The 23,850-nt window shown below is 45.8% G+C and overlaps 1 protein-coding gene across 3 annotated transcripts in view; it reads left to right on the top strand.

The window, feature by feature from the left end:
- Positions 1–252: 252 nt before the first annotated feature.
- The window catches only part of CCDC82 (coiled-coil domain containing 82), a 34,658-nt gene continuing 11,060 nt past the window's right edge, over positions 253–23,850 (top strand). For 2 of the 3 annotated variants that reach the window (XM_040340184.1, XM_040340182.1), the window contains exons 1-5: positions 253–348; positions 7,817–8,354; positions 15,639–15,810; positions 17,898–17,990; positions 22,678–22,802. In XM_040340184.1, coding sequence (XP_040196118.1) covers positions 7,842–8,354; positions 15,639–15,810; positions 17,898–17,990; positions 22,678–22,802 — 903 coding nt within the window. In that variant the 5' untranslated portion in view covers positions 253–348; positions 7,817–7,841. Of the gene's footprint in view, positions 349–397; positions 547–7,816; positions 8,355–15,638; positions 15,811–17,897; positions 17,991–22,677; positions 22,803–23,850 lie in introns of those variants that run through there. The other variant, XM_040340183.1, reaches the window with a different exon arrangement.

Below are 23,850 nucleotides of genomic sequence, written 5' to 3'. Positions count from 1 at the left end.
CCAGCTTTAGAGGACAGGAAACGCCCCTCCTTCCGAGCTCTGCACCTAATTGCTCTATTCGGGCTGTAAGACACGCCCTATGTCTGCGGCGCCTAGTCAGCTGCCAACGTTAGGACACGCCCTCCGGAGCGCTGTCTCCAATAGCACCTTTCTGACTGTAGGACACGCCCTACGTCCACGGCTCTGATTCAGCCGTCAGCGTTAGGACACGCCCTTTCACTTGTAGTTGGAACACGCCCATCTTCTCGGTACAGCGGACTGGACACGCCTCCTTTTATCAGGAAACCGAAAGCAAAGCAGACGGAGGGCGGGGAAGGGGGCGTGTCCACGAAGGTGCTGGAGATGGAGGTAGGTGGCGGGTTGTTTGTAATTATGGTGGCTGGGCGGAGAGGGGACAGATCGAAGCATTTTCCACTTCCGCTCCTCCTATGTGGCCCTGGGATGAGATTACAGGAGAGATGTAATGGAAGGCAATGCTGGAGGAAGGTCATCATCGCACTGGCATGTCTGTTATAAGGAAGCTGTATGATCGTGTGATCAGGACATGTATGGATTATATATAACGTACAGCTGAAGATAAATCGTATTCATTTCATTTTACACAGTCATGGAAGGATATAACCTCTGTCGGGCTTTGTTTTCTCAACATGTGTGTCCCATTAGGGAGATTTCCCTTCACTTCCTGTCCCATAACCAAACAGGAAGTGAGAGCTCACCAGAACTAGTGTCCCCATTTGTTATGGTGACACCACCCACATTTTGCGATTTATTTATAATTTTTTTTTTTTTTATTATAATTTATGTATTTTTGTTCACTTTCAATGGGCCGGATTCAAAGAGATTTGCGCATTTATTACGGAGGCGCAGGGCAACGATTTTGCCCTGCGCCCCCGCAATTTTTTTGTGCTGCCCTCGATTCACGGAGCATAAGCCCCGTAAATTGCGCCGGCAAAATGCCCGGCGCAAGAGCACGCAATTTAAATGATCCCGTAGGGGGCGAAAACCGCTATACGTAAACGACGTAAATTGCGTACGCAGGGCTCGCGCAACGTTGTGAATCGGTGTTAGTATGCAATTTGCATACTATACACTGAGCACAACGGGAGCGCCCCCTAGCGGCCATCGCTAGAATGCAGCCTAAGATATGCGGGCATAAGAACCTTATGCCGCGCAGATCTTAGGCTGCAGTCGGCGTAAATTAGACTAAGATACGAGTGGCGTAAGTCTCCTACGCGGTCGTATCTTAGGGTGCATATTTACGCTGGCCGCTAGGTGGCGCTTCCGTTGAGTTCGGCGTAGAATATGCAAATGACTAGATACGCCGATTCACGAACGAACGTGCGCCCGTCACAATTAGTTACGCCGGATAAAGCTGCTCCCTAGGTGGCGCAGCCCAAGCAAGGTATGGACGTCGGAACAGGCCTATCTTTTTACGTCGTTTGCGTAAGTCGTACGCGAATCGGGATTGACGTAATTTACGTTCACGTCGAAACGGCGTACTTTGGAGCAATGCACACTGGGATATGTCCACGGACGGCGCATGCGCCGTTCGTAAAAAACGTCAATCACGTCCGGTCACTAGACATTTACATAAAACACGCCCCTCTCATCCTCATTTTAATTAGGCGCGCTTAAGGCCGGCCCATTTACGCTACGCTGCCGTAACTTGGAGGCAAGTGCTTTGTGAATACAGCACTTGCCTCTCTAAATTGCGGTGGCGTAAATAACATACGATACGCCTGCACAAACTTAGGTCCCCCTACCTGAATCTAGTCCATAGTGTCTACAAAATAAGGGATATATTTATGGCATTTTTATTTATTTTTTACTAGTAATTACTAGTAATGGCGGTGATCAGCGATTTTTAGCGGGACTGCGACATTGCGGTGGACAGATCGGACACTGTTGAAACTTTTTTGGGACCATTAACATTTATACAGCGTTCAGAGCTAATACTAGCCACTAATTGTTGTATAAATGTCACTGGCAGGGAAAGGGTTAACACTAGGGGGCGATCAAGGGGTTAAAGCGGATCTCCCGCGGCCATTCATTTTTTTTATTTTTTTTGGGCATTAAATTATTTATGGCGTATAAAGAGAGGACTCACTCTTCCGCTGTTTAACCACTTAAGCCCCGGACCAAAATGCTGCCTAAAGACCCAAGGGGTTTTTACAGTTCGGGACTGCGTCGCTTTAACAGACAATTGCACGGTCGTGCGACGTGGCTCCCAAACAAAATTGGCGTCTTTTTTTCCCCACAAATAGAGCTTTCTTTTGGTGGTATTTGATCACCTCTGCGGTTTTTATTTTTTGCACTATAAACAAAAATAGAGCGACAATTTTGAAAAAAATGCTATATTTTTTACTTTTTGCTATAATAAATATCCCCCAAAAACATATATAACATTTTTTTTCCTCAGTTTAGGCCGATACGTATTCTTCTACCTATTTTTGGTAAAAAAAATCGCAATAATCGTTTATCGGTTGGTTTGCGCAAAATTTATAGTGTTTACAAAATAGGGGATAGTTTTTTTTTTTTTACTACTAATGGCGGCGATCAGCGATTTTTTTTTTTTCGTGACTGCGACATTATGGCGGACACTTCGGACAATTTTGACACATTTTTGGGACAATTGTCATTTTCACAGCAAAAAATGCATTTAAATTGCATTGTTTATTGTAAAAATGACAGTTGCAGTTTGGGAGTTAACCACAGGGGGCGCTGTAGGAGCTAGGGTTTACTTTGTGTGTGTTTACTAGTGTAGGGGGGGTGTGGCTGTAGGAATGACGTCGTCGATCGTGTCTTCCCTATAAAGGGAATGACGCGATCGATGCGCCGACACAGTGAAGCACGGGGAAGCCGTGTTTACATACGGCTCTCCCCGTTCTTCAGCTCCGGGGAGTGATCGCGACGGAGCGGCTATAAACGAATAGCCGCGCCGTCGTCCCGGATCGCTCCTGAAGCCACGGGGACCGCCGCATGTACGGGGGGGGGGGGGCCCGATCGGACCCCCCACCCACGTCAAGCAGGGCACGTATATATACGTTGATGTGCCTGCCTGTGCCATTCTGCTGACGTATATGTACATGAGGCGGTCCTTAAGTGGTTAAAGTCATCCGCTGTCCGATTTTTGTCTGGAATTATAACTTAGATTTTCTTTGTACCGCCGTTTCCATTTTCCTTGTGGGCACTGCGCAAAATAAAAACCGCATGTAACAAAATACATTATTCACCTAAACTGATGATAAAATTTGATTGTTTACATTTTTTTATTTATTTAGATGTGTTTTATAGCAGAAAGTAAAAAAATGTTTTTTTTCCCCAAAATCGTCAGCTTTTTTTTTTTTGTTTATAGTGTAAAAATACCCCCGAAAGATAGCTTCATTTGTGTGAAAAAAAGGACATCAATTTTATTTGTGTACAGCTTCACACGACCGCGATATTGTCAGTTAAAGTAACGCAGTGCCGTATCGCAAAATATGGCCTGGTCATGAGGGGCGGTAAATCTTTTGGAGGTTTAGGCTCCATTCACATCTAGGCAGAGAAATTTGCGGCATTTTGTCCCGCGAATTGCGGCGGCAAATAGCGGCGTTTTGTACCGCGATTTGCAGCGACAAAACGCTGCGATTGTCCGCCTAGATGTGCCCCTCTATGGAGATGGTTCCCGAACGCCGAAAGCCGCCTGAAAAAAAGGTCCGGGACCTTTTTTCAGGCGGCAGGCGTGGAGATGTGAACCATCTCCATATAGGGCAATGTCTTTTCATCCCTCTGGCGGCAGCGGCGTCGCACTACAGGCGACAAAACGCCTAGATGTGAATGGGGACCAAGTGGTTAATAAAAATATATCACAAAAGTGAGTACACGCCTCACATTTTCCCCCAGGCCAAGTCTGGCATTTTTGTCATAAAAATCTGCTTTTTTTTTATTTTATTTTTTTCCTGACATTTGTTGTTTACAAGTAAAAATCTGTAGTTTTTTGCTAGAAAATGACTTGGAACTCCCAAACATTATATATATATATATATATATATATATATATATATATATATATATATATATATATATATATATATATATATAGAGACCCTAGATGATAAAATGGCGGTTGTTGCAATATTATATGTCACGCTGTATTTGCGTAGCGGTCTTTTAAACACAGTTTTTTGGGGGGGAAAAAATACAATTTAATGAGTTAAGAAAAACCAAAACAGTAAAGTTAGCAACATATATTTTTTTTTTTTTTGTATAATGTGAAAGATGATGTTACATTGAGTAGATGCATATATTTCTTGTAATAGGAATAAAAGATAAAAGTGATTAAAAAAAAAAGTAAAAATACAAAAATAAATAAATTATTAATGGCAAATAAATAAAAAAAAAACATAAAGCGTTTTACAACATTTAAAAGCCATGTCCCCGATGTAGATCCATCGGCAATAAACGGCCGCCTGTTCGCACCACACTTGTGAGGTGTCCCTGCAAACATTTAATTGTAGCCTATGGAGATTTTTAAATCCCAAAGTCTGGCACCATTCCACGGGTGAGCGCAATTTTAAAGCATGACATGTTAGGTGTCTCTTTACTTGGCACAACGTCATCTTTTATATTTTACCAAAAAAATGGATTATATGTTGTGTTTTGTTGTGTCTTTTTTTATTTTTTTTTTAAATTGCGTTTGAAAAACTGCTGTGCAAATACTGTATGACCTAACAAATTGCAACAGTTGCAATTTTATTCTCGAAGGTCTCTGCTAAACATATATATTTGTTTATGTAATGTTTGGGGGTTCTGAGTAATTTTCTAGCAAAAAGAATATGATTTTTACATGTGGGGGAGGAATGCCAGAATTGTCTTGGGCCCCGTGCCCCTAGGGGCATGGGGCCCTCAGGCAGTGCTCGATTTCCTAAGGCTCCATTCACACCTAGGCGTATTTACGCCTGAAGCGCGACGCCGCAGCAGTCCCTTATATGCTGGAGGGGTGATTTTACATTGCCCTCTATGGAGATGGTTCACATCTCCACGCCGAACGCCTAAACGCGGTACAAAATGCCGCAATTTGTCGCCGCAGTTCGCGGGACAAAACGCCACGATTAGGTGTGAATGCAGCCCTAGGCGTACAAAATCGCAGCGTTTTGTCCCGCGAATTGCGGCGACAAAACCCCGCGATTGTGAATGCAGCCTCACCCCCTCTATGGAGATGGTTCACATCTCCTATGCCGAACGCCGAAAGCCGCCTGAAAAAAAGGTCCGGGACTTTTTTTCAGGCGGCAGGCGTTCGGCGTGGAGATGTGAATCATCTCCATAGAGGTGCATGTTAAATCATCCCTCCAGCGTCTCGGGGCTGCAGCGGCGTCGCACTACTGCCCTCGGGCAGTGCTCGAGTCCCTAAGGCTCCATTCACACCTAGGCGTATTTACGCCTGAAGCGCGACGCCGCAGCAGCCCCTAATACGCTGGAGGGGTGATTTTACATTGCCCTCTATGGAGATGGTTCACATCTCCACGCCGAACGCTGAAACGCCGTACGCCTGAAGCTCAAAACAAGTCCCGGACCCTTTTTTTCAGGCGGCTTCAGCGTTCGGCATAGGAGATGTGGACCTGGGGGTTAAATAGGGCTTAAAATCGCGGCGCTTTGTCGTGGCAAATCACGGTACAAAACGCCGCAATTTGTCGCCGCAGTTCGCGGGACAAAACGCCGCGATTAGGTGTGATATCGGTTAACACCTTATCGCTGCGTTTTGTCCCGCGAATTGCGGCGACAAATTGCGGCGTTTTGTACCGCGATTTGCGGCGACAAAACGCAGCGATTGTGAATGCAGCCTCACCCCCTCTATGGAGATGGTTCACATCTCCTACGCCGAAAGCCGCCTGAAAAAAAGGTCCGGGACTTTTTTTCAGGCGTTCGGTGTGGAGATGTGAACCATCTCCATAGAGGTGCATGTTAAATTATCCCTCCAGCGTCTTGGGGCTGCAGCGGCGTCGCACTTCAGGTGTGAACGGGGGCTAAATGGTCAGTCCGCCGCTGATCATAGCACTAGTCTTTCTTTTTTTTTTCTGCTGTTATATCCAGTTAACCCAACGGACACACTTTTGCAGACTTTTTTTAGGATATGACCGGCCATAACTGTTTCAGAAACGTTCACATGAATAAGCACTAAATACTGTTACATAATCAGAACAGATTGTTTTTCCCTTTTCCCGTCTACGCTCTTTTAGCATTTTTAGTAAAAAGCACATATTATTGCTTCCAGGTGCATCTTTCTTCCGTTTTTCACTTCACAACAAACACTGTTGATTTAATTTGCTAAATAATTAATATTATTTCTGGTCTGAACAGCTGTGATTACACCTCTAAACACACAAACAAAGCTTCATGTTTCTGCACTTAAAGTGGATGTAAACCCCCCAAAAAAATGTTGTCCGATGTCACGATGTAGATAATAAGATTTCCTATCATCTGTGCCCAGCCTTGCCACACAGAGTTAATCCAGCTCTGAGCAATCCTCTTTTATTGTTCAGTGAAAATAAAAAGACTTGCAGAGAAAAACCTGTCTAAATAAAAAGTCCTTTCCGCCCCCCATACTTCGAGTGACAGGTTATTTACATATCTTGTGCACTAGCTTAGAGACATGCACAGCCTCTGTAAGGCCCCTTTCACGTGGCCGGATGAAATGGTGCTTTTTAGCTGCAGATTTTACCGCAGCTAGAAGCACACCATGCTTTCCTATGACATCATTCACACACTACGGTTACCTGCGGTTTTGTTACCCACGGTTTTGTGCGGATAGAAAAAATGGATCTCAATGCGTCCAGCTGCGAAATCCCGCAGCTATCGGCACATAACCGCAGGTAACCGCAGTGCACTGTGTCGGCTGCATTTTGTATTAATCTTGAGGGGGAACTCCACGCCAAATTTCAAATAAAAAAACGGCATGGGTTCCCCCTACAGGAGCATACCAGGCCCTTGAGTCTGCTATGGATTTTAACGGCGTGGGGTTCCCCCAAATTCCATAGCAGACCCGTATCCGAGCAGCAGCCCGGCCGGTCAGGAAAGGGGGTGGGGACGAGCGAGTCCCCCCCTCCTTAACCATGCCAGGCCGCATGCCCTCAACATGGGGGGAGGGTAGGTGCTTTGGGGCAGGGGGGACGCCCTGTGGCCCCCCACCTCAAAGCACCTGTCCCCATGTTGATGAGGACAGGGCCTCTTCCCGACAACCCTGGCCGTTGGTTGTCGGGGTATGCGGGAAGGGAGCTTATCGGAATCTGGGAGCCCCCTTTAATAAGGGGGCCCCCAGATCCCGACCCCCCCCCCACCCTGGATGAATAAGTTTGGGGTACATCGAGTGTTATATTTTTTATTTTATATAATGTTTAGGGGTTCAAATTAGAGGGAAGGAGATGGCAGTGAAAACAGACAGGGGAAGCTCCATTAGCATTGCTGGTTGTCTTGTCATACCAACGGCCACCACAAGATGGCGCCAGATCACAGAAGGAAGCATAGGCCTGCAGAAGGCCGCAAAACCATGGCCTCAATTACCGGCCGGCGCGGCCCGATGCGATTACGCGGCCGGGGAGGTGGGGGCGCGCAGAGACACAGGGGACTGCACTCCACATGGACCAGCTCGAAGATGGCTACAATCAGAAACTCTATAATTCATCCTCCCACCCTCTCTATCTCTTTTCCCCTTTTGGAAGATAGGAGGGTCACTTTTTCATGAATGATATTCTCAGATGTTGCTAAACATCTTGTATGATTTGGGCCATCCATCTCTGTGTACTGCTAAAATTCTGTAGTTCTTTTCACATTCTTTTTTCAGTGATGGTGTCTAATATCATGCAAACATGGAAAGTACTTCCAGAACGTATCAAACAAGACAGAAAAGAAAGTCAAATGAGCCCATTCCAAAGTCCAGGGTGGACTGGAAACGTACAAAAATAGACGCTATATCGCGCATTGTTGACTCTGATGAGTCGAATTCCACATCCGAAGAAGAGGAGGAGCGAGATGATAGCAGCAGCCTATCCAGTGTAGAGAATGAAGAACAGCTTGAAGTATCTAAATGTACTACAGATGATGGGGAAGACACCATCAAGAAACCCAGACACAAGAACAGATCTATGACAATAGAAAGCGGCGACAGTAGCTCCGACAGCGATGGGCCAGGTTTGAGAGTCCTTGTCAGACGCCGTCGTACTATAGATGAAGATGATGACTCTTTGAATATACCCAATGATGGGAGAGTTTCGGAGGAAGCCAAGGCGCAAATCAAGAAACAAAAGAGGAAAGATAGTCTGAATCAGCTTGTTGAGAAAAGACGATCCCGAAACCCAAGAGCCAGCTGGGAATCCGATGAGGTAAATTTGGACATGCATGAGCCGATTTTTCAGAATTGTTTCACCACGGTCACGTGATAGTTTACGTGTTTTTTATTATTTTTTATTTTTTTTTAGGGTTTAATAACATTTATTAAAAGTAATGACAGATATAAAGAAAATATGACTAGAATACTTAAAGCGGAGTTCCACCCAAAAATTGAACTTCTGCTTTTCGGAATCCTCCCCCCCCCCCCCCCCCCCGGTGTCACATTTGGCACCTTTCAGGGGGAGGGGGGAGCAGATGCCTGTCTAATATACCGTATTTTCCGGCGTATAAGACGACTTTCTAACCCCTTAAAATCTTCTTAAAAGTCGGGGGTCGTCTTATACGCCGGTAACCTAACCTTACCTTATCCCAGAATCGCGGCCGTACCATTTTTCAAAAGCCGCGCCTCCGACGTCTTCTGTTCCGTGATAGGCGGAAACAATCAGCTTCCCAGGAGGCACTGTGTTCAGTGTCCGCCTATCACCGAGGCCCTCTCGTCCTGTGTTTGGTGTCCGCCTATCACGGAGGCCCTCTCGTCCTCGGACGTGAGGGCCTCCGTGATAGGCGAACACTGAACACAGTGTCTCCTGGGAAGCTGAATGTTCCGCCTATCGCGGAACAGAAGACGTAGAAGGCGCGGCTTTTGAAAAAACGTACGGCCGCGATTCGCATGTCTTAGGATAAGGTAAGGGCACGGTCTGGTCATGTAATGGGGCACGGTCTGGTCATGTAATGGGGCACAGTCTGGCATGTAGTGGCATAGTCTGGCATGTAATGGTGGCACCGTGAGGTGAGGCATGACTAGTAGGAAGGGGGTAGTCTTATACGGTGAGTATATCCCAAAACCAACATTTTAGCTGGAAAATTAGGGGGTCGTCTTATACGCCCAGTCGTCTTATACGCCGGCAAATACGGTAGGTATTTGCTCCCATTTCTGGGCATAGATAGCCGCATTATCTGTGGCTATCTATGCCATGTCCGGTGACAGCCCCCCCCCTCCCCCCACTGTCTTATGGAAGACACACGGGTCCCAGAAGACGGCAGGGACCTTTTGGATCGCACAACGCGACTCACGCATGCGCAGTAGGGAACGGCTTCACTTCCTGATTCCCTTACACAAGATGGCAGCGGCAGCATCTGAGAGCCGAGGGAGAGATCGGCTTCAGGTGCCGACATCGCGGGCGCCCTGGACAGGTAAGTGTCCTTATTTTAAATGTCAGCAGCTGCAGTATTTGTAGCTGCTGACTTGAAGAAAAAAAACGCTTTAACTAAAGATGCTGTTTCCGCCATGGGTCCCCCATTTTATGGCATGGCACCATGTATCGGGTTCAGACACTTGCCTCATGGCAGTTCTGGGTGAGACAAACGTATTCCATTTTGGGCTGTGATATTTAGACTTGTGTATAGAGAATAGACCAACCCCAAGCCAACTCCCTTTGCAATGTGACCCCTCAAGGACTTGGTCATCAGTTAACAATGACATTTCCTTTGGTAGGAAGGTAAAACTGTGTTTATGTCCTTATATAACCTTAAAAGCTTTAAAAGGGTTGTAAACTTACGTGTTTTTTCACCTATGCATTAAAGGGTCACTAAAGGAAAAAAATTTTTTGCTGAAATGACTGTTTACAGGGTATAGAGACATAAAAGTTAACTGATTCTTTTTAAAAATGATTAAAAATAGATTAAATTCAATCATATAATGTGCCTCTAGTTTCACTTTCGGTTTTAAACTGGTTTCATGTTTCTGTGAAGTAAAGAGACCCACAGAACAAAAACAAACAAATCCAGGGCAGTGTTTTGTTTTTAAAATGAATCTGATTGGTTCTGTTAAGTTTTAGACACACAGTAATGACAGCTTAGACCTACAGTGAAAAGCTCCCAGTACTGTGGTCATAAGGAGTCAGACAAGCAGGAAGTGTGGAGATCAGAGCAGTTTTACAGCAACATCAAAGCAAAAACGAACAATGAGGACATGAAACCAGTACTGCAGTAAGGTAAAGGAAGCGATTTAGCTAAAAAAAAAAATTCCTTTAGTGACCCTTTAAGGTGAAAAAACACCTTGCAGTCACTGGCCCCCCCGAGCCCCCGTTTTACTTAACCGAGCCTTGAATCTCCGTGTGCGCGATCCCGCGTTGCTTTCCCCCTGGTCTTGTCAGCTATTCATTGGATGATTGATAGCAGCGCAGCCACTGGCTCCCGCTGCTGTCAATCACAATGACCCGGGGGGGGGGGGGGGGCAGGGGCAGAGTCATACAATTGGTGTCTATGGATGCCGATTGTATGACACAGGAGCGTGCCCGCAAGCTAACCCCCTTGGGGGAGAGCTTCCAAGAGGGGGTTAGCTATTGTGGCGAGTAGCCGCCGTGGAACCCCAGAAGACAAGGATCGGGGCCACTCTGTGCAAAACGAACTGCACAGTGGAGTATGACACATCGTTTTTTTTTTTTTTATAATCTGCAAACCTTTAGTACCCATTTAAAGCGGGAGTTCACCCATAAAAATTTTTTTACCCTTAGATTGATGCTCATTTTGTCTAGGGGAATCGGGTATTTTTTTTTAAAATCAAAGCTGTACTTACCGTTTTAGAGAGCGATCTTCTCCGCCGCTTCCGGGTATGGGCTGCGGGACTGGGCGTTCCTATTTTGATTGACAGTCTTCCGAGAGGCTTCCGACAGTCGCATCTATCGCGTCACGAGTAGCCGAAAGAAGCCGAACGTCGGTGCGGCTCTATACTGCGCCTGCGCACCGACGTTCGGCTACTTTCGGAAAATTGTGACGCGATGGATGCGACCGTCGGAAGACTGTCAATCAAAATAGGAACGCCCAGTCCCGCAGCCCATACCCGGAAGCGGCGGAGAAGATCGCTCTCTAAAAAGGTAAGTACAGCTTCGTTTTAAAAAAAACTAGCCGATTCCCCTAGACAAAATGAGCATCAATCTAAGGTTAAAAAATTGTTATTTCTGGGTGAACCTCCACTTTAAATGCATAAGCAAGCCACATTATTAATAAGGAAATATGCAATTTCCCCAACAAAAATATACTTCAAAAGTGCAATCAAAATGATCATCGGCTAATAAAACACAAACTTGCAAATCCGTTAGATTTTTACCATTTCTGTCAGTCGCTTGAGCTGAATATTTCGTTTATAGAATTTTTCTTAAATCCTCAGAAAAATTGGCCTGTGTATGGGCAGCCTTTTTTTTAATTGAAAATGTTGCCTTACTCCCTATTCTAAACCTTTCTATTATACCATCCTGTTTAATGGCACGGTTTACAGCTTGAGGTTTTTCATCTGGCCTGGACCTGCTCAGTTGTAACACACTAGGGAAGAGCGGTAACCACACATATCAACAGAGATGTAAATCTCCGCAAGTGTGGGTATCCGAAGCAAAGAGACACCAGTACATGTGTTTGTTTTTTGTTTTTTGGACTTTTCCGTTGTACAACAAAGTCCAAGTTCTCCCCAAACAGATGTTTCCGTTGGCCAACACCAGTAACTGGAACCAACCAGTGGTGTCTTATGCCTCGTACACGCAGCCGGACATTCCGAGAAAAAAGTCTGACTGTTTTTTTTTTCTCGGAAAGGCCGGCCGTGTGTAGCCTCCATCTGACTTTTTTTCTCGGAAGTCCGAGGGACCTTAGATAGAGAATCTATTCTCTTTCTTTCTGACAGTCTCACGGTGGACTTTTGCACGGTCAAAAGTCCGACCATGTGTACAAGACATTACAGTTCTCCAAGTCTCATCTCCTTATTTCTGTACCGTATTTATCGGGGTATAGCGCGTTCCCGCGTATAGCGAGCACCCCTAAAGTTGCCCCGAATTCCTGTGGAAAAAGTTTTTTTTTGTACTTACAGTTTTGGTGTCTTGTGCGGCGGCCTCGTCGGGTCCGGCGTCTGTCTGCGGCTTCGGGTGTCCTCTTCGTCGGGTCCGGCGTCCTTGCGTCCTCCCCGCTCATTTCCCGCGCCGAGTTTGAATACTGCGCCGACATATACAGAGCGCAGTACACTCGTGTATCGTCGGGCAGGCTCGGCAACTCTCGCGCTGACGTCCTGTACGTCCAGGACGTCAGCGCGAGAGTACCCGAGACTGCCCGACAATACACGAGTGTACTGCGCTCGGTATATGTCAGCGCAGTATTCAAACTCGGCGCGGGAATGCGGGTATCGGCGTATACCGCGCACCCACGATTTTCCAAAAAAGTGCGCGGTATACGCCGATAAATACGGTATATTAAATTGCACCTCCCACTTACTTCCACGAGGTATGAAAGATTGTGTCGCTCAATCACCTCTAGTAGATACATTTTACAATATGAAGTGTGTACCACCATCATCAGTCCCCCAAGCCCCTACTTCACCCGCACCACACAACCCCCCCCTCCCCCCCTCCACCGTGATCACCAGCCTGACAGATCAGAGATCTGTGCAGGGAGAACGCAGGAGGGGAAGGAGAGATGCAGTTTTTAGAGCGGTCATGGATGGGGGTTATCTGACTGGTAGGGGGGACACATCTGGACCCCCCCCCCCCCCAATGCAGCACCTGAAGCCGGCAGGAGTGGAAGAGGAGGGATGCTGGCTAATGATGGTGGCTGCAAGGAGTGGGTTTACAGGGGGTCAGATCGGGTGGAGGGGGGATAATTAGTGCGGGGGGAGAAGTGAGGCAAAGGGGTGAGGAGAGTGGGGAAGGGCAGTTTTAGATGGAAGGGGGTGGAGAGGCAGGGGACAGATAAGCGGTGGCATAGGTGGGGATGGGGTGGTCACATTAGGAGTTAATAACTCTGATCCGCTGATCAGAGTTATAGAATTGTTCAGCAGAGTCTGTTGAACAATTCTGATATAAGCTTATGGTCATTGAAGTGACCATAAGCTTATAGTAGAGGGAGAAACAAGGTCTGTATGCCGTACTGACTTGGCCACCTGTAGGCACTTCTGTAGGTCCATATGGCGTGAAAGGGTTAAAGAATCAGGATATTATTATTATTATTATTTTTTTTTATGCTTACAACTACTGTAAGATCGTCATTGTACATACTGTAAATAACTAGGATATCCACTGAAAATAAGCCCTAGTGTGTTTTTTGGAGGCAAAATTAATATAAGACCCGGTCTAATTTTCAGGGAAACGCGGTATATGTCTCTGTGTTCAATTACACAAGTTGATTTGTGCATATCCAGGCCTTTTTGGTAAAAATTTATAGCGCTTAATATAAAAGTGTTAAGTGCATCCATAAAGTGCTTGATTCATAGGGGCATATCCTTAAAGAAATTACGCCTTCGTATCTCTTGATACGCCGCGTAATTTCAAATTTTGTGCGTCGTATCTTTGTTTTGTTATCCACAAAACAAGATACGACGGCATCTGTGTTTAGATCCGACAGGCGTTCGCCTTAGTACGCCGTCGGATCTTAAATGCAATTTTCCGGCGGCCGCTAGGTGGCGTTTCCGCATCGAGTATGCAAATTAGCTATTTCCGACGATCCACGAACGTACGTGCGGCCGTCGCATTTTTTTACGTCGTTTCCGTTCGGCTTTTTCCGGCGTATAGTTAAAGCTGCTATCTGGTGGCGTAATTTTACGTCGTTTGCGTAAGTCGTCCGTGAATGGGGCTGGACGCCATTTACGTTCACGCCGAAAACAATGACGTCCTTGCGACGTCATTTAGAGGAATGCACCATGGGAGTTTTGAAGGACGGGGCATGCGCAGTTCGTTCGGCGCGGGGACGCGCTTCATTTAAATGAAACCCGCCCCCTACTCGCCGCATTTGAATTCCGCGCCCTTACCCTGCGAGAGATACGCTACGCCGCCGTAACTTACGGCGCAAATTCTTTGAGGATTCAAAGAATAGCAAAGTAAGTAACAGCTGCGTAGCGTATTTCACATCTGCGCCGGGCGCAGCGCAGGTACGTGGATCTGCCCCATATTCTTTGTGCACAATCTGTGACCTTAATCAGAAATTTTATGCCCCACTACTATCAGCATAACCACAGTCGACCACACTTTTGGATGATCTCCCTTGCAGGATCTTCTCCACACTCTTGTGCCCCTAATGACACAATCCTGGCCCTTTCTTTTGCTTTAAACAAAGTGCACTCGATGTTCAACATTTTAATTAATAAGGAGAAACGGGAAAGAAAAGCTACAAATCAGGGCTCGACAAATCCCGCCAGGTCGTCATGGCGACTAGAAATAGGGTCCTGGCGACTTGGCTTGGCGCCATCTGGTGGTGAGCCGTTGGTATTACAAGTTATTGCCACCAGATGTGTAAGCTGGCGCCATCTGGTGGTGGCCGTTGGTATTACAAGTTAAGCATTACAAGTTAAACAGCAATTCTAATGTAATTTTTCACTATTTTCACTGCCATCTTCTTCCCTCTAATTAGAACCCCCAAACATTATATATATTTTTTATCCTAACACCCTAGAGAATAAAATGGCGATTGTTGCAATACTTTCTGTCACGCCGTATTTGCGCAGCGGTCTTACAAGCGCACTTTTTTGTGAAAAAATTACACTTTTTTTTAATTAAAAAATAAGACAACAGTAAAGTTTATCCCCATTTTTTTTAATATTATGAAAGATAATGTTACGCCGAGTAAATTCATACCCAACATGTCACGCTTCAAAATTGCGTCCGCTCGTGGATTGCCGACAAACTTTTACCCTTTAAAATCTTCATAGGCGGCGTTTAAAAAAATCTACAGGTTGCATGTTTTGAGTTACAGAGAAGGTCTAGGGCTAGAATTATTGCTCTCGCTCTACCAATCGCGGCGATACCTCACATGTGTGGTTTGAACACGTTTACATATGCGGGCGCTGCTCACGTATGTGTTCGCTTCTGCGCGCAAGCTCGTCGGGACGGGGTGCGTTTTCTGGCTCCTAACTTTTTTAGCTGGCTCCTAGATTCCAAGCAAATTTGTCAAACCCTGTAGTAAATAAAAAAAGACTTGAATACATATTGCATTACATCGCATGTAAAAGGTGCCGCCTTGGCGTGCGCTCCACTGGCTGGAAATGACTTCCTAGAAACCCCGCCAAACGAGTTTCGCCAATTCCACTCAGCGTCTTCAGGAACAGGACCTGTATGAATAACCAGGTAGCGCTGTGATATAACATTTTTCTATATGCTATTTGAGCTTTGTGCCACTTATAAACAGTAGCTAACAGAACCGATAATTGATGTTTGAATTTGACTTGGTTCGGGTACTTTAAATTTTCTTACTGTAAGTGACCTTTGCATAAGTAAACATTGCTTCTATATGTCTGGTTTATTCTGTAGGCAAGTTCCAGCAGTGAGTACATTCCCCTGACTCCAGAAACGATGGGTGAAGATGAGGACAGTCAGGAGATGGACGACTTTATAGAACAGGACGAGGAAGATGAAGTTGATGAAGATGGAAACCGATCAATGAGATATCAGGAGTTGTTCTTGAGGCACAAACTTCCTCAGTGTACGTCCCACCATTAGATGATGAATTGTGTGGTCTTATGATAGTCAGGATCTTGTGCCCACTATAATAGGAACTATGCATGGGGGTCACATTATACTCTCTGGCTTTTTGGTCTGACTATGCAGCACAGTGCAGGAATGATCAGATCCGACTGGTTAAAGTGGAACTCAAACCATGTCAGTCATTCATAGAATCGAGTTATGTGCACTTGTTTTGAGAGGGCCAGCAAGGCTTGCACTAAAGGTACGGAATCGGGTGTTCAGTTTGCATTTAGAGCGCTGTGTGCTGATATAATACAGGAGAAGGTTACATGGAATAACATTGTGTGTTTATTAGGGATGTCCCGATACTCGTATCAGCATCGGTACCGATAACGAGCATTTCCCCGGGTACTTGTACTTGAGGAAATGCTCCGATGCTTCACCTGATACCTGGGCAGTCAGGGTGATCGGTGCGGCAGGGGAGTTGCAAGCACTGATCTGCCCCCTTTTCAGCTGCTTTAGTTAACCACTTGCCGCCCGCCTTATGCAAAAAGACATCGGCAAAGTGGTTTCAATATCCCGAGTGGACGTCGTATGACGCCCTCAGGATATTGAGCCGATGCGCACCCCCGGGGGAGCGCATTGAGGCGATCGTTGCGTCATACTATTAGTACATTTGTGCCACCTATCGGGGCCCATCCCTGTCGCCTATCGGGGCCCATCCCTGTCGCCTATCGGGGCCCATCCCTGTCGCCTATCGGGGCCCATCCCTGTCGCCTATCGGGGCCCATCCCTGTCGCCTATCGGGGCCCATCCCTGTCGCCTATCGGGGCCCATCCCTGTCGCCTATCGGGGCCCATCCCTGCCGCCTATCCGTGCCGCCTATCAGTGCCCATCCGTGCCGCCTGTTAATAATAATAAAATAAAAATCCCAGAGGTGATCAAATACCACCAAAAGAAAGCTCTATTTGTGGGAACAAAATGATAAAAATTTAGCTTGGGTACAGTGTAGCATGACCGCGCAATTGTCATTCAAAGTGCGACAGCGCTGAAAGTTAAAAATTGGTCTGGGCGGGAAGGTGTATAAGTGCCCTGTATGGAAGTGGTTAAAGTTATACAGCGGTGATCGGTGCTTGTAACTCCCCCCCCAAAGCCGCACTGATCACCGCTGACTGTCGTCCTACATGCTTTTCCCCTTACGTGCTCCGTGCTGTCCCCCTACGTGCTCCGTGCTGTCCCCCTCCGTGCTCCGTGCTGTCCCCCTCCGTGCTGCTCTCCCCCCTCAATCTGTCAGGATGGAGAGTGGAGGTAGGAGCCACTAAATCCGGCTCCTACCTTTTCAGAATGAACAGAGTCAGTGATCACTGACTCTGTCCATTCACATAACTGAGCATCGTAACCTGTGTTTACAATGCTTCAGTTTATGAATGGAGAGGAGCTTCCCTCCATTCATTTCAGCTGAGGCTGCAGAGAAAGGGACTGGGGAATCTGTGTCCTTAGTCCCTTTCTCTGTCTTAAAGGGCAGATGTCAGGGGTCTGTTAAGACCCCTGATATCTCACCAAAGACCCCCCCCCAACAGGGCTGATAAAAAATAAAAAAAATAGGAATAAATAAAAAAATGAAAAAAAAAAATAATAAAAATGTAAATTAAAAAATAACACACTGACAATCCCCCCCCCCCCCCCCCCCCTAAAAAAGAAGAAAGCACTGTAAAAAAAAACACTGCCACTGTCACATGACATTAAAAAAAGGTATCGTAATCGGTATCGGCGAGTACTTGAAAAAAAGAATCGGTACTTGTACTCGGTCTCAAAAAAGTGGTATCGGGACAACCCTAGTGTTTATGGTTATCTAGTGTTTAGAAAAAATATGTTTGCCTGCAAAGAATAAAAAAATATCGTCGTTAAAGTAAACCCAGAACCCGACACTCAGAGGTCTTCATTGCAAAAGGGTTCTCGGCAAAATTACAACAGTGGAGTTTTATGGAATGAGCAGCATGACAAGTATTTTCTGTGCAGGCTACCCTTAGTTTTTATTTTTTTGATAGCAAAACAATGGAAAACTTGGAGACATGTTATAACCATGTTGTTATTACTGTTTTTCAGTTGCTTGTAATGACCTTCATACACATCTCGAGAAGGTGATCAGGGCTTTCCTAATTAATATTGTTGACGACAAATTTCTAGTAACTTTGTACGGTAAGTCAGATTATATTTTGCTTACATAACAACTTTTTGTATTATTGCAGTGCATCCTATAGTTACAAGGGGTCTCCAAACTTTACAAAGGGCTGGTTTAATGTTCTTCAGACTACTGACTGGTATGGTACAAGCTGATTGGAGAAAAGCCAATGTGGCACCAATTTTTTAAAAAGTGCCAAGATATATCCCGGGGAACTACAGACCAGTTAGCCTAACATCAATAGTATACAAGCTCATGGAGGAGATGATAAGGGACTATATACAAGATTTTAGTAATAAAAACGATATCATTATCAGTAATCGGCATGGATTCATTAAAGCGGATTTCCACTCTAAAGTGAAGTCGCGCTGATCGGCACCCTCCCCTCCTCCGGTGTCACATTTGACACCTTTCAGGGGGAAGGGGGGTGCAGATACCTGTCTACAGACAGGTATCTGCACCCACTTCCGGCCCTACGATACGGGCAAAAGACGGGTTTTTTCCTTGCTTCCTGTCCGTCCCCCGTTGTATGCTGGGAACACTCGGCTCCCAGCACACAGCGCGAGCCAATCGGCGGGGGCAGCGCGACTCGCGCATGCGCCGTAGGGAACCGGGCAGTGAAGCCGGAGCGCTTCACTTCCTGGTTCCCTCACCGTGGATGGAGGGGGGAGCAGCAGGGTGACGAGCGATCGCTCGTCATCTGCTGTGGACGGCGCTGGACTCCAGGACAGGTAAGTGTCCTTATATTAAAAGTCAGCAGCTGCAGTATTTGTAGCTGTTGGCTTTTAATATATTTTTTTAGTGGCACATCCGCTTTAAGAATCGTTCTTGCCAAACCAATCTATTAACCTTCTATGAGGAGACTAGCTGCCATCTAGATAAAGGGAGGCAGTAGATGTGGTGTATCTGGATTTTGCAAAAGCATTTGATACAGTTCCCCATATATGTTTACTGTACAAACTAAGGTATGTCGGCATGGACCATAGGGTGAGTACATGGCTTGAAAACTGGCTACAAGGGCGAATTCAGAGGTGAGAGATGATACCGCTCTAAAAACTGCTGATCCCTTGGCTTTGCTTCCGTCCCACTAAACCAAAAAGGTGCTGGCTATGCGCAGGTGCATTGGATAGAAGAAGATCCTGGACTGCCGCACTCCTTAAAACGATGTCTTTATCGTACAAATGAAATCCAAAAAACAACCAAAAGCAATGCAGTCAAAATGAAGTGAACAACAGGAAAAAGGTGTCTGACTTGTTCCACATCATGTGATGCTTATTCATAGCTTGCGAGTTCAGAGGGTAGTGATAAATGTGGAGTACTCAGATTGGTCAGGGATGGGTAGTAGGGTCCCCCAGGGATCTATCCTGGAACAAATCCTATTTTAATTTATTCATAAACGACCTGGAGGATGGGATAAACGGTTTAATCTCTATATGTGCGGACGATACTAAGCTAAGCAGGGCAATAACTTCTACGCAGGTTGTGGAAACCTTGCAAGAAAATCTAAACAAATTAATGGGGTGGGCAACTACACGGCAAATAAGGTTTAATGTTGAAAAATGTAAAGTATGCATTTGGGTGCCAAAAATATGAATACAATCTACTTGCTAGGGGGAGAACCTCTGGGGGAATCTAGGATGGAAAAGGTCCCGGGAGTCCTAGTAGGTGATAGGCTCAGCAATGGCATGCAAAGCCGAGCTGATGCAAGCAAAGCTAACAGAATATTGGCATGCATTAAAAAGGGGATCAACTCCAGAGAGAAAACAGTAATTCTTCCACTCTAAAAGACTCTGGTCCGGCCACACCTGGAGTATGCCGTCCAGTTCTGGGCACCAGTCCTCAAGAAGGATGTGCTAGAACTGGAGAGGGTCCAGAGAAGTCCAACTAAGCTAATAAAGGGACTGGAGGATCTCGGCTATGAGAAAAGACTGCAAGCATTGAACTTATTCTCTCTGAAATAGAGACGCTTGAGAGGAGATGTGATTTCAATGTACAAATACCATACTGGTGACCGCACAATAGGGATAAAACTTTTCCATGCAAGGGAATTTAAAAAAGACATGCGGTCATTCACTAAAATTAGAAGAGAAGCGGTTTAACCTTAAACTGCGTAGAGCGGGGATATACAATTAGCGGACCTCCAGCTGTTGCAGAACTACAAATCCCATGAGGCATAGCAAGACTCTGACAGCCACGAGCATGACACCCAGAGGCAGAGGCATGATGGGACTTGTAGTTTTGCAACAGCTCGAGGTCCGCTAATTGCATATCCCTGGCGTAGAGGGTTCTTTACTGTAAGAGTGGTAAGAATGTGGAATTCTCTTCCATAAGCAGTGGTATCAGCGGGGAGCATCGATAATTTCAAAAAACGATTAGATAAGCACCTAAACGACCACAACATACAGGGATATACAATGTAATATTAACATAAAAGCTCACACACAGGATGGACTTGTTTCAACCTTACCAACTATGGGCCAGATTCAGGTAGAAGTGCGGCGGCGTAACGTATCGTAGATACGTTACACCACCGCAAGTTTTCATCGCAAGTGCCTGATTCACAAAGCACTTGCGATAAACTACGCCGGCGTAATTCAAAGGGGCGTGTGCCATTTAAACCTACTGCGCATGCTCCCTTTTTTTCGAACGGCGACGCGCGTAGCGTAATTCCGTATTCCCGGACGGCTTACGCAAACGACGTGAATTTTTAAATTTCGACGCGGGAACGACGGCTATACTTTATACAGCACATACGTGTGCTGTGTAAAGTTAAGGCACCAAAAACGACGACTAACTTTGCGACGGGAAACTAGACTAGCAGCGACGTAGCGAACGCGGAAAACCGTTGTGGATCGCCGTAACTCCTAATTTGCATACCCAACGCTGGTTTACGACGCCAACTCCCCCCAGCGGCGGCTGCGGTATTGCATCTTAAGATCCGACAGTGTAAAACAATTACACCTGTCGGATCTTATGGATATCTATGCGTAACTGATTCTATGAATCAGTCGCATAGATACTCTGAGGCCCCGTACACACGACAGAGTTTCTCGGCAGAATTCACAGAGAAACTCGGTCAAAACCCGGATTCTGCCGAGAAACTCTGTCGTCTGTACAGTTTTGGCTCGATGGAGCCGCCGAGGAACTCGACGAGAAAATAGAGAACATGTTCTCTATTTTCTCGTTGTTCTATGGGAGAAGGCGGCCCGCCGAGCTCCTCGGCGGCTTCATCCCAAAACTCGACGAGGAACTCGACGTGCCAAGCACGTCGAGTTCCTCTGTCGTGTGTACGGGGCCTCAGAGATACTCCGTCGTATCTCTTTTGTGAATCTGGGCCTATGTAACTTAAGGGTAGCCAGACTGTGGCCATTGGGAGTACATAATGTCCCAGCGTCAGTGGGAGTAAACAATTCCCCATCATTGGTGTCAGTGGGAGGAATTGTTCCCCCATCATTGGGAGGAGTTGTGCCCCCATCATTGGGAGGAAGTGTGCCCCCACCGTTGGGAGGAATTGGTTGGTGTCGTTGGGAGGAATTGGTTGGTGTCGTTGGGAGGAATTGTGCCCTTTGGTGTCGGTGAATAAAATGGCACCCCCAAGGGCCAAATAAAAGCAAGCAAGAGCCACAGGTTGGAGACCACTTCTATAATACGTAAACCTGAAATGTGTTTAATTGCTTGAGTGGTTTCATGGCATATAGACATATAGAACAATTTTCATCTTTTCAAGGACACAGACAAATTTACATGCCTATTCTTAATAAAATAAATGTTATTTATTTTTTCAATGATAATTGTGATTATGGTAAACTGAGGCAGAATGGTACAATTTTGGTGCAATTGTTTTGGTGGAACCAATTGTGGTAGTCATGCTTTAGGCTTCATTCACACCTGAGCGTATCAATTTTCTGGCGTTTTATTTTGAAGGCATTTTTAAAGCCTTTTAGAAGCCTATTGCAAGTGTGGGGTGGAGAGCTGCTGTTTGAGCAGAAACCGCTCCTATAATGCTCAAGTCAGATGTTTCTATTGAAGTCTATTGGGCCAAAAACACTTGTTATCTGCCAAAAGACGCTCATGTACTTTTTTAAACTTCAGGCGTTTTTTTCTTCAGGCGACAGAACGCCGAGATCTAAACAGCCCATTGAAATTAATCGGATCTGGCTCAGTAAGCGTTTTAGAGCTACAAGCTTCAAGCAGGAAATCGCTTAGGCGTGAACGGGGCCTTAAAGGGTCACTAAAGGAATTTTTTTTTTTTTAGCTAAATAGCTTCCTTTACCTTACTGCAGTCCTGGTTTCATGTCCTCATTGTTCGTTTTTGCGTTGATGTTGCTGTAAATCCTCTCTGTTCTGGACACTTCCTGGTTGTCTGTTTCCTGATCACCACAGTACTGGGAGATTTCTCACGGTGGTGACTAATCAAGGAGGTGTGATTACTGTGTGTAAAACGAAGCTGGATTGGTGCTGAGGAGTTTTAGACAAAGTATCACTTGCCTCTATTGGCTCTCTGTACATCAGAGAACCAGGAAACAACAGCAAAAACGAAACTAAACTGCAGGCACATTATATGATTGGTTTTTACCTATTTTTAAAAGGAATCAGTTAACTATTATGTCTCTATACTCTGTAAACAGTCATTTCAGCTAAAAAAATGTTTTCCTTTAGTGACCCTTTAACCATTCATTGCATTTGTGTTATTTTGTGGCGTAGGAGGAAAAAGAAAGAAGAGGTATGCAAAAGAGATGCTGAAGTCTCTGAATCATTTGGATGAACGTGTCCTATCTCCTCGTCTTGAAAAACTCATCACAAGCTGTCGATGGAAACCCCGGTACAAGGTAACACTATAAACCAGTATTCCAACTGAAACTTATTTTACATGAAGTAAGGCTTTAGGACCTCTGCCATGTTGCCGTCTTTCCCTGTTCAGGAGGCTTCCCCCTCACTTCCTGTTCTGGCAATTTTTATGACACAGTTACAGGAACAGGTGTCTCTGCTAGCAAAGTTTCCTCTACCTCCTTTTCTGATCACAGCTGTCCAACAGGAAGTGAGAATGAATCTCCTAAAAAGGCCTTCATTGGCCTTGGCCCATGACCTTGTAAAACTGCCACTCTTGATCATTGTTGCTTGCCCCTATAAACTGGTATCCATTATATTCTTCCTGCTCCTCTCCCCCACTGTTACCAAGCATTTAAAGTATAGCTAAAGGCAACATTTTATTTTTCGTTTTGGATTAAAGCGGGAGTTCACCCAATGATGTTTTTTTTTTCTCTTTTACCATTAGATTCCTGCTCATTTAGTCTAGGGGAATCGGCTAGTTGTTTTAAAATCCAAGCATTACTTACCGTTGTAGAGAGCGATCTTCTCCGCCACTTCCGGGTATGGGTCTTCGGGACTGGGCGTTCCTTCTAGATTGACAGTCTTCCGAAAGGCTTCCGACGGTCGCATCCATCGCGTCACGAGTAGCCGAAAGAAGCCGAACGTTGGTGCGGCTCTATACTGCGCCTGCGCACCGACGTTCGGCTTCTTTCGGAAAATCGTGACGCGATGGATGCGACCGTCGGAAGCCTTTCGGAAGGCTGTCGGAAGACTATCAATCAAGAAGGAACGCCCAGACCCGAAGACCCATACCCGGAAGCGGCGGAGAAGATCGCCCTCTACAACGGTAAGTAATGCTCGGATTTTAAAACAACTAGCCGATTCCCCTAGACTAAATGAGCATACATCTAAGGGTAAAAACAGGATTTTACCGGCGAACCTCCGCTTTAAGTGGAGAGGAATTGGAATGCTTGTCAGTTTTTATTGATGTCTGTGCCCTCGTTATGGAGATTCATCCTCTCCATTTGTCCTGTTTACCATTATCAGTGAAAGTAAAAGGAAAATCCC

This window comes from Rana temporaria, chromosome 2, assembly GCF_905171775.1.
Source record: "Rana temporaria chromosome 2, aRanTem1.1, whole genome shotgun sequence".
In the NCBI taxonomy this organism is placed as follows: Eukaryota; Metazoa; Chordata; class Amphibia; order Anura; family Ranidae; genus Rana; species Rana temporaria.
The sequence above is the reverse complement of the archived record's forward strand: the minus strand, read 5'-3'. Positions and strand labels throughout refer to the sequence as shown.